Source organism: Diceros bicornis, chromosome 28 (assembly GCF_020826845.1).
Source record: "Diceros bicornis minor isolate mBicDic1 chromosome 28, mDicBic1.mat.cur, whole genome shotgun sequence".
In the NCBI taxonomy this organism is placed as follows: Eukaryota; Metazoa; Chordata; class Mammalia; order Perissodactyla; family Rhinocerotidae; genus Diceros; species Diceros bicornis.
Window position 1 is genome coordinate 38,402,830 of NC_080767.1, and position 10,428 is coordinate 38,413,257.

The window sequence follows — 10,428 nt, forward strand, 5'->3', positions numbered from 1 at the left end:
AAAAAAAAGACCAGGGCCAGCCCGGCGGCCTAGTGGTGAAGTTCGGTGTGCTCCACTTCGGCAGCATGGGTTCGGTTCCCGGGTGTGGACCTATACCGCTCCACGGTGGCTGTGCTGGGGCGGCGTCCCACATACAAAATAGAGGAAGATTGGCACAGATGTTAGCTCAGGGCAAATCTTCCTCAGCAAAAAACAAAACAAAACAAAACTAACCTTATGCAAATGCATTTGGGGCAAAACCTGATGGGGACTGATGCCCCAGGCTGCTTCTCCAGGGTCTTTGCTTTTCCCCCTGGGTGTATAATATGCAGGTAGTATCATGTGTGGCCTTGAGTGCTGCCCCAGGTCCCCCGAAGGTGTCAGATAATGTGCAGTACCTGCACCATACTGCTTCTCTGAAGTCTGGAAAATTCTGAACGCGGAAGTACATCCGGCCCGAGGTTTCAGCACAGGGACTGTGGACCTGGGAAGGAATGCAGGTCAGGGAGGTTAGCCGAGTTGCCCAAGACCGAGCTCCCAGAGATTGGTGGGGCTGGAATCCGAGCCCCGAGAGACAGTCCCCAGGCTGGCGGCTCTCGCCCTGGCCACTCTGCTGCCCGGGTCCACCTGCAGCCCGACCATCCCTGTCCCTGCCCCTGGCGCCTCTCACCCAGTGAGGCTCTGCCCCTCTGACAGTCCTGCCAGGCGCGGCCTAAGCCCTCCATCTCCCCGCAGCCTCCGAAGTCCCGGGCCGGGGACCTGGACCTGAAGGGGCAGGCTCTGGAAGTGACAGTCGCATCGAGAGAGCGCATGGTCACCGAGGCTGCCCGGGCCCTCCAGGCCACCGCCCAGGCCGTGCTGCGCAAGGCGGAGCCCCTCACGCAGGTGGGCTCTTGCCCTTTGAGGCGGGCGCCTGGAGGAGGTCGGGGCTGCCCCAGGGTGATCTGGGTTCAGGGGTTGCGGGAGAGAAGACCGGAAGTGGTTCTTTCCATCCCTCCAGCGCTCCCACCTGTGGGGCCGACTGCCCAGCCTCTCTCTCTTCCCCTCTCTCCAGCTGCACCAGGAGGCCAGAGCCGCCCTGACCCAGGCTTCCTCATCCGTCCAGGCTGCCACAGTGACTGTCATGGGAGCCAGGACCCTGCTGGCTGACCTGGAAGGTATGCGTGCCCTGCTGAGCCCCAGGCTCGTCGATGCACAAATGCCTGTGACAGCCACCCAGGCTCTCGCCTCTGCCAGGGCAGGTTGGCTGCAGGGGACAGGAGTCCAGGCATGTGGGCATAAGCCAGGCAGACCTTTCCCTCCAGTCAGGCCCTCTCCCGTGGCTGTGGCCTCTCCCGTTCACATACCACTCACCGGGTACTCTCCCCTGTGGCCGTCCATCATCAGACCCGTGCAGAGCCCCTCACGACCAGATGGGGAGAGTCTGATGCCACAGACTGTGCACCTGGTCTAGTCTCCTCTGGCTGGGCATCCAGTTACCTGTACAAATATGGCAGCCGTGGTCCAGTGTTCAGCTGAGCCTACGAGAAGGGACACGGAGCTTCTCTTTAGGAGGGTGTGGGTTGATGCCAGTCTGGGTCTGTTTTGAGCTTTAGGAAAATGAGGGTAAGAGCTCCCATTTTACAGATGGGTGGACTGAGGAAAGGAAGTGGTGCCTGTCCCTGAGTCAGAGCTGAGCTGAATAGAAACCAGCTGTATTACGATTCTTCACCTCGGTGTCCCCCTGCGTATGGGCTTCTGGGGTGTCCTCTTTGCTTCAGAGAGAAGCCGCCAGCCCTTTATTTGTGGCTGTGTTCCGATGAGCCGGATAAGGCAAGAACACGTGCCTCTTGGGGTCCGAGGCCAGAAGCCAGGCTCTGCCGTCGTCTTGGTAGGGTCTGTGGCTTCCCTCCCAGCCCTGCCTGCTGCCTGTGAGAGAGGTGGTTCTAGCCGTGGACCCAAACCCTCTGGGGCAGAGAGTGAGCAGTCAGTGCTCCTGTTCTCCAGGTTCCTGTGGTCTGAAGTCCTGGTCACCTGTTGGTTAGGGGACTTCCAATGGGGAAGGTGTGGCTGTGTGTGCTTGTCTCTGATTTGTGTTTAGGAAAACATAAATTCAATGATATAGAATGATGGCATATTAGGATTCTAGAGCATTAGAATTATAAGGGGGTCTTAAAGTCATCTACTGCCACCCTCTCACCAGGCGGGGTGCTCATCCACCCTCAGCTTGCCTACCTCCAGGGATGGCATGCTCACTACCTCACTGTGTTACCTTCTCATTGTTGGGTAGTTCTGAGAATGAGAAAGTTCTTGCGTGTCCTGGACGGAGAGTTGCCTCCCTGTTGCTGTGCCATAATCCACATGAGGACTCCCCTCAATCCTCTAGCCCCAGGCTCTTTTCCCTGTTCTCACCCCTTTTCAGAGACACCCTCTCTTACCGCCAGTTGGCCTGTGTTCAGTTGGTATTCAGAATGAAAGGAAAATTCACTGAATGAAATGTGGAGCAGCCTTCCCCAGGATGTTGCCTGGGATCCCCTAGCCTGTGATGTGCTCTGCCAAGAGAGGGTTTGTGTTCAAATAAGGTTAGGAAATGTCACAGCTATAGCACTTCCGAGGCCTTACAGTGCACACCTTAGAAGATTAAAGGCCCTGAGAAGCCCTGCAATAAAGAAACCTGGTTCACTTTATTTAAACTTAATTGACATTTCCCCTGATATTTATTAACACTCTGTAGAATTAGGACTCCATAGAGTACACGTTAAGAAACACCAATTTTGTGTACAAGAAGTAGAGGAGATCTAATTTCTGGATTATCTTCATAGAACAATTATGTTGTTGCCCCCAAAGATTAGAAGGCTTGATTCTTTTTAAAATTTGACTTTGTGTACTGTAATCAGTACTCTTTATGATAAATTTCCCTTAGAATTTTATCTGAAAGGAAAGGAAGAAGTGTCTCTCTTCTTTAAAGAGGAAAACTACTTCTTATTAGATAATAAAACCTATGTGAATTGTAGTATTTCCCTTTTTGTCTCGGCTGCTAGGAAGCTCAGAGGTAAATAGAGCATTTGGTACCTACGATGTCCTTATCCTAATTTTCTGGTACTTTTCACTCTTCCTCTTTCCTTCCTCAATCCCCTAGTTACATATGGCTCTTGGTTTTTCATTTTAATGGTCGAATTGTTTTATCTATCACTATAAGATGCCTCAGAGCCTTTTTAGAAATAAGTGGTAGCTAGAAACAAAGAGCTGAATGGATTTTGCCACGTACTGTACTGCACCTCCCCATCCCCCCCACTGGCCCAGGCATTGACCACCATGTAATTTGTGACTTTAATAATTATTATCGTAGTATAATATGAATCTTTAAATTCACTGAGCAGTATGTCTCACTCTTTTTTTTCCCTCCTTGGCTAAGCCCAAGAAGGTTACACATGGATCTCACACATCTCGAACCTCCACTCACGTTGTCTGAGGGTCTGGGGCTGGTCAGGCATCTGGCAGTGACCGCCTGGCAGGCTCTCGATGCTTGAGCCGCGCCCTCCTGACACGGCCTCCGCCGGGTTTGCAGGAATGAAGCCGCGGTTTCCTCTGCCTGAGGACCAGGCCGCGCTGATGAGGAAGGCAGGCATGGTCCGGGACAAGATTCTTGCAGACTCGAGAAAGAAAACCAAGCAGGCGGAGAGGATGCTGGGAAACGCAGCGTCTGTCTCCTCCAGCGCCAAGAAGAAGGGCAGGGAAGCCGAGCTGTTGGCCAAGGATGGTGCCAAGGTTAGGGCCACGGATGTGAAGACAGCGGCGTCCCTGCCTTCTGGGCCTGTGGGAGGACTGTCACATAAGAGCTGCCCTTCTGCAGGGTAGACACTGCCCCTGCAGACCCGCCCCTGCCCTATGTGCAGTGCTGAATACTCAGCACTTACTGAGGGCTCAGCGGGTCCCGGGCTCTGAGGTCTGGAGCTTCACGTGGGTGACCCTGTGGATTCCTCAAGAAGTAGGTGTCATTGCTGTCCCCATGGGAGTGGTGAGGACCCTGAGGCCCGGCCTGGTTCAGTAACTTAAATCACATGACCAGGACTAACACCTGGGTCTGCTTGGCCTTACTCCCTAAACCTCTAGGCTTTTCTTTTTTAATTGGGGCCAAATTCTAATCAATGTGCGTCTCCCCAGCTCTCGTGGCTTTGTTGCACCTAGCCAGTACCCAATACATGTTTGTCGAATGAATGAATGAATGATCTGGTGCACAAAGTGATGACCGCTTGGCATTACTGCCGTAAGTGCTCTTTACCTCTAAAAGGACTCTCTCCACTCACCCTCTTCTCCCTGTGGCGGCTGCCCACCCCGCAGCTCACCAAGACCTTGCTGAGGGAGGCGAAGCAGGAATACCGCCGTGCTGGCCGGCTGTCCAGCCAGACCCAGGTGACGCTGCGACAGGCATCCCGCCAGGTGCTAGCCTTGGGGGCGCGCAGACAGGAACTGGAGGGAGCTGAGCCGGTACGTGTGCCGAGGCCCCCACCCCATTTCCTCCTGGCCCCGGGCGGCAGCGGGGAGCCACTCAAGCTTTTCCTCCCTCCCTCGCCCCAAGGTGGGTGCCGGGCTGAGCAAGATGGAGCTACAGATCCGGGAATCGCGCATCTCCCTGGAGAAGGACATCCAGGCCTTGTCGGAGCTGCTTGACAGGCTGGGTAAGGAGACCCCTGGGTCTCTGGGGCTCCTCTGGGATCTTCCTGTGAGGACCAGTCCTGGGGAAATTTCCTCCTTGCCCTCATCTGCGCGGCCTCCCCCATCCCCAGCCTTGTGGTCAATTTGTAATTGCTCCAGGCCCCTGTGCGGGGCAGGGTTGGTGTCCAGAAGTGAGTTCACTTTGTGTCTCCAGCGGCCTCTAGTCTAGAGGGGGGAGGGAGACACGGAAAACTCACCCCGTACAGGATGCCTGTAGGCACCAGAAGAGCAGCTCAGCCCTCAGCGGTTCAAGAGAGAGAATATCACAGAGAGAAAATCACAGGAGCAAGTGTGGCATCGAGGATCAGGTGCTGGTTTGGAATCAGATAGACCAAGACTCAAGTCTGGCATTCCCTTCCTTGGCTATGAGACCTTGGGAAAATCACCCCAGCTCTCTGAGCCTCAGTTCCCCCATCTGTAAAATGGGAGTACCAGTGGGGTAATTCAGAAAGGGCTTGCTACCCTGTGACGCTAGTTATGTGGTGAGAATCAGTGAATGGTGGTTCTGAGGGAGGAGGTGGAATTCAAGATGAGCCTTAGCAAGGAAATGTTTCAGATGAAGGGGCAGCACCCATAAGGCATGGAGGCCTCAGGCAGGGAAGGGGGGGACAGTACCAGAGCAGCTGTGCTAAAATGAACAACATGCGTTTTTTAAAATTGTGGTAAAATATACATAAAATTTGCCATTTTAACCATTTTTAATGTACAGTTTGGTAGCATTAAGTACATTCATATTGTTGTGCAACCATCACATTTCCAGAACGTCTTAAATAATCCCAGACTGAAACTCTGTACCCATTAAACGTGGGTGGGGAATTGCCTATTCCCCACCCTCAGCCTCTGGGAACCACCATTCTCCTTTCTGTCTCTGTGAATTTGGTACTCGAGACCCCTCATATAAGAGGAATCATAGAGTATTTGTCCTTTTGTGACTGGCTTATTTCACTTAGTGTAATGGCTTCAAGGTTCATCCACCTAATAGCATGCATTTTCAGTTTTCATTCTTAAGAAAAAGGGAAGACTCATCATGTTCTGCAATTGGTCTGGAGGCCAGGCCCATGCTAAGCTATTCATACACGTGATCTGATAGAATTCTCATGCTAAGCTTTTGAGGCAAGGACACTTACTCTCTTGCCATTTTGCAGACAAAGAAACTGAGGCACAGAGAGTTTAAGAGATGTGCCCAGGGTCCCACAGCCAGGCAGGGAGGGAGCTGTGGTTCACACTTGGTCGAACTGATTCAGAGTGCCCGCTCGTAACCACTAGTCTGTACCTGATGCCGAGGACTCGGAGCACTGGGCACAGAACAAATGCTCCACAAGAGTAAAGCGCTCTGGCTGTTGTCATTGTCATTCATTCATTCATGCTGGCACTGTGCTTGAACTGGGGATGCAAGAGTGAACAACACACGCCTGGCCCTACCTCCCCACCCCGGGAGCCCCAGCTGGGCAGGTAGAGTGGAGGCTGTAACTCGATTCCGAATCTCCTCAAAGGCCAGGCTGCTTGGACTTCACTGTGGATGGTGGGGCCTCTCGAGGTCTTTGCTGAGAGCGGGACCTGCCGAGGCAGCGGGGCTCAGCTCCCCTCTGCCTCTCCCTGCCCCAGTTCCAGCTCAGCCTTCACTGCCCAGGAAATTCAGGGCCGTGAGGAGCCCTGGGGCCCAGAGGGAAACTGTGGGATTAGAAGCCATTCAGGATTTACTTCCCATCCCCACCCCCACTCACCCCAGTGGCTGAGCCCTGTCTTCCTATTGAACATCCCCCTGATGACAAGGCCAAGTTGGGGAGGCAGCCTGTGGATTCCATGCAATCATCACCATCACCAAGTTCGATATGAGCACCTGCCCCACCCTGTTGTTTCACACTTGGGGGTGCTCAGGAAGTTCTCAACCCCAAGAAATAGAGGTAATCTGTGCAGGGCCAGGACTAGACTCCCACTGCCCCATACCCAGGCCTGCAGCTCTTCCTGTCCTGTCCGCCTTCTCAGTCCTCAATCTGAAGCCAGAAACCCTTTTAGCCCCACCTCCTTCCACATCCCAGCACAAGTGGTGTCTGTGAGTCTGTGTGCTCTTGGTGGACCGATGCGGCATGTGGGAGCCAGCAGGCCTCATGGGGACCTCGTGCACACACACTGCTTTATAGATGAGGAAGCTGGCGCTCAGACTCACCCGAAGCCTTCTCTTTTCACAATAATAGTAATACCAACGACAAAGATTAACCGTTGCCCAGTGCCACCCAGGAGGAAAGTTCCAGCATCTGCACATGAGCCCAGTGGGGTGCCCAGACCAGGCTCTCACCTGCCTCACCCACTGCCCTCTTGGTCCCTCACTTTCCCTTGTAGATGGCAGGCAGTCGGAATTCTGAAAGATTTGGGCTGGGAAGGGTCTCGGGGATGGGGGCTGAACAGGCTCCTGGGCCCTGCAGGGGAGCTGACCCACACTGAGGCTGTCTGTGCCCTTCTGCAGGGTCGCTGGACACCCATCAAGCCCCAGCCCAGGCCCTGAACGAGACCCAGCGGGCACTGGAGCGCCTGAGGCTGCAGCTGGGCCCGCCGGGGACCCTGCAGGGGAAACTGAGGCTGCTAGAGCAGGAGTCTGAGCAGCAGGAGCTGCAAATCCAGAGCTTCGAGAGCAACCTTGCTGAGATCCGCGCCGACAAGCAGAACTTGGAGGCCATCCTTCACAGCCTGCCCGAGAGCTGTGCCAGCTGGCAGTGAGGGCTGCCCAGACCCCTGCTGTGTCCCGGCCTGGGGCATGCACACACCCCCAGATGCACCCATGCAGGCACACCCCCGGAGCCTGCTGCTGCGTCCCCTCCTGAGTGAATACTCACCCACCCTTCCAAGTCCATGCCCATATCCACCTCTGGACCAGCAGGCGTGAGTGCACATACATGGTTCACCCAGGCAGCCACTGTGTGCACACCCCCATCAGTGTGCACTGCCACCATGCACTCATAAACATGCACACCCCAGTGCCAGTGACGCGTACACGTGCACATGTACACGTTGCAGACACATGCCTGTGTGTGTGATGCACGTATGTATACAAGCCCATCTGTGCATGCACACACGTATCAGTCAGTCCACACCCACTTATGGAGTGCCAGCTCTGTGCTGCACCCCCTCTGGATGCTGGAAGAGTTATATCAGATCCCTCGTGACACTAACATCCTCACTCCTGCTCTTGAAAGCGGGGACCCAGGCAGGGTTGGTACTTGGGAGGCTGAGGGGGCCAGCCCACGGGGGGGTGGGGTTCAACAAGAGCCAGAGCCCCCAGTCCCAGAGCTGCCCTGTGTCCCACTGCAGCCTCCCCACCTGTCACCCGCCACACACACCCAGCAACTGCACAACTGAGGGACCAGGCAGGCCAAGAAACACACGATCCTAGGGAGTTCTCAGCAGAGGAACCTGAGGCCCAGGACTCCTGGGACCATGGTGCAGCCTGCTGGGCTGGCCAGGGGCATGGCACACCCCTGCAGGGGTATCACTGGCTTCATGGAATACTTCGTTCTCAGGATCCTGGGACTGGGCCAGACTCGCTGAAGGAATCCCCTGCCCTGGGCCCGGTGCCCCTTTCAAATGGCGGCCTGCCAGAGAGCTGGGCCTCAAGGGCCTGGGGGGCCGGAGGGGTTCAGATGCTCCTCTGTGTGTGATCCTGCTCACCTGGGTTTGGCCTTTGACTTATTGACACTTCCCAAACCGTCCCTGCCATCCTGTGGCCCCACCTGCCACCTGCTGGGTGTGGAGGCCTGGCTGCCATTCCAGTCTGTCCTCCTGGGGAATCCCCCTGTGGCCAAGCCTCCTGCAGGCCTCTGCCCAGGATTCCCTGGCATTTCCTCCTGGAACTCCTCCCCTTTCCCGGGCCCTCTGCCAGCAGACAGCAGGGCCTTGGCACTGGGGGAGTGGGTGCCTGAGGGGGCCCACCAACCTCCCATGGCTCTTCCTGTCCCCGGCAGCGGGGACAGGTGGCAGCATGGACCAATTCTATTTAATGTGGAAATAAAGGCCCCCTTTACTTGCTGGGTAGTGTGCCTCTAGTCCTGCCCTGCTGGTTGGCAGCAGGGGCCCTGGCTGAGGGTTCAGACTCACCGCCCTGGCCTGGGTGTGGGTGCAAGCACCCAGCGCCCAGGGAGTGGGTGGAAGAACGTGCAGTGATCCATCTCTGTCCACATGCAGTCACAGGAAGGTGGCAAAAGCTGAGCTCACTGGCTTTGCCAGGGTCGTCCCATTGGGGGACGGGGGACTTGCTGGAGTCCTGCAAGCATGGGCACCTGCCCTTTCCCCTCTGCTCCAGGAGGCTTATCAGGCAAAGTCTTGGGGAGTTTGAGGGTGGGGTATAGAGAGGCCCTCAGCTGACCTCTGGCTTAGGCTGAGACACTGAGGCAGGAAACTGAACTCAAAATCAAGCATTGGGTGGCACAGAAAGCCTCAGAAGGACACCAGTGAGGAGAGGAGGAGGGCTTTGGGCCAGGCCTGGAAGGGTGGGGAGACAGAGGGGAACATTCCAGGCAAGAGAGTGGGCAACAGCCCAGGGTTTGCAGGGTGGGGTCCTGGCCAGCACGGGTCACTCGGGAACCCAGGTTGCAGGGGCGGGATTATGGAGCGCGCTCAATCAGGGCTCATGGCCACAAGGCCGGAACCCCTCCGGAGTTGGTTTAAACAGAAAAGAGTTGGGAGGACATGGGAGGGTCTCCTGGAACCATGGAGTGGGAAGAGCTGCCCAGGCTCGGAGAGTCTGAGGCTGGGGGCTCTTCTCCACCCCCACCCCCCGCCTCTCCCCTTGACCTTTGCCTCTGCATCTCTCTCGTTTGCTTCCGTCTTTTCTCTCCGCAGAGCAGCTCTCTTTGCTTTTCCTGCACTTGTTGGAGGAGGATGCCTGCACTGCCTCCCCTGCCTCACCACTGCCTGAGTTTACGTGTCATCAGGTCAGATGCTTGGCAGAGACAAGCTGGCAACTGTCCTGATTCGACCTTCCTAGGAGAGACCAACCCAGCTCAGGCCAGGTCCCCTGCTACTGTTCAGAGTAAGGAGGGTCTCTGGGTCCAAGGCCCTATAATGAGGGCTGGGCTGTGCCCCCTCCAAGCCTGCTGGGGGAGAGCATTCAGAGGGGAGGTGTGCTCCTCCACAGAGAACCTGAAAACCAAGGTGGTGTGCGTGTGCGTGTGGGACGTGGTGCTAGTCAATGACCTGGGGAGTGACTTGGTAGATTCGGGCAGAAGGACGGGGCGGGGAGGCCAAAACAGGAGGCTGTTGCTGTACAGTGAGTTTGAGGATTGGTGTCTGGTGTAAGCCGTGCCAAGGAGATGGGAGTTCTTGGAAGACCTCTGGGACAGGTCCGATGCCCCCAGGCCCCTCTCCCTCGCTCCCCTCCGCCTGGTTTCCCTGCTGACGGGCACACAGCCGTTCTGATGCCTGCTCTTGGCATTAAACCTATGTCCGCTTAAGCCGTGGGGCTCAGCAAAGCCCAATCCCAGCATCCCTGACGGGTGGAGAACCGGCTTCCTCTCCATCCTGCGGTGACGTGCTTCAGGGCTGATGTCCCATGACTCATGCAGCCAGTCATGCCTGGGTGTTCAGAGCCACTCTCTGGCCCCAGAGGTGGGGCTGTGGCTGGGTGGAATGCAGCAGCTGGTGAACATCTGGCCAGCAATGCAGCCCAGCAGCTGAGCAGTGGGGGGCCCTGCCCTGCAGAACGGCTGCCCCAGGCCAACCAGCCTGACTGGCCAGGGCAGCAGGCCGTCAGAGCCCGGACGA

The 10,428-nt window shown here is 56.2% G+C and overlaps 1 protein-coding gene across 1 annotated transcript in view; it reads left to right on the forward strand.

The window, feature by feature from the left end:
- The window catches only part of LAMC3 (laminin subunit gamma 3), a 59,740-nt gene extending 51,824 nt beyond the window's left edge, over positions 1-7,916 (forward strand). The window contains exons 23-28 of the mRNA XM_058524308.1: positions 715-864; positions 1,034-1,136; positions 3,527-3,726; positions 4,300-4,446; positions 4,538-4,637; positions 7,139-7,916. Of these exons, the coding sequence (XP_058380291.1) occupies positions 715-864; positions 1,034-1,136; positions 3,527-3,726; positions 4,300-4,446; positions 4,538-4,637; positions 7,139-7,389 (951 nt within the window). The 3' untranslated portion in view covers positions 7,390-7,916. The remainder of the gene's footprint in view (positions 1-714; positions 865-1,033; positions 1,137-3,526; positions 3,727-4,299; positions 4,447-4,537; positions 4,638-7,138) is intronic.
- The last annotated feature ends 2,512 nt before the right edge of the window (positions 7,917-10,428 follow it).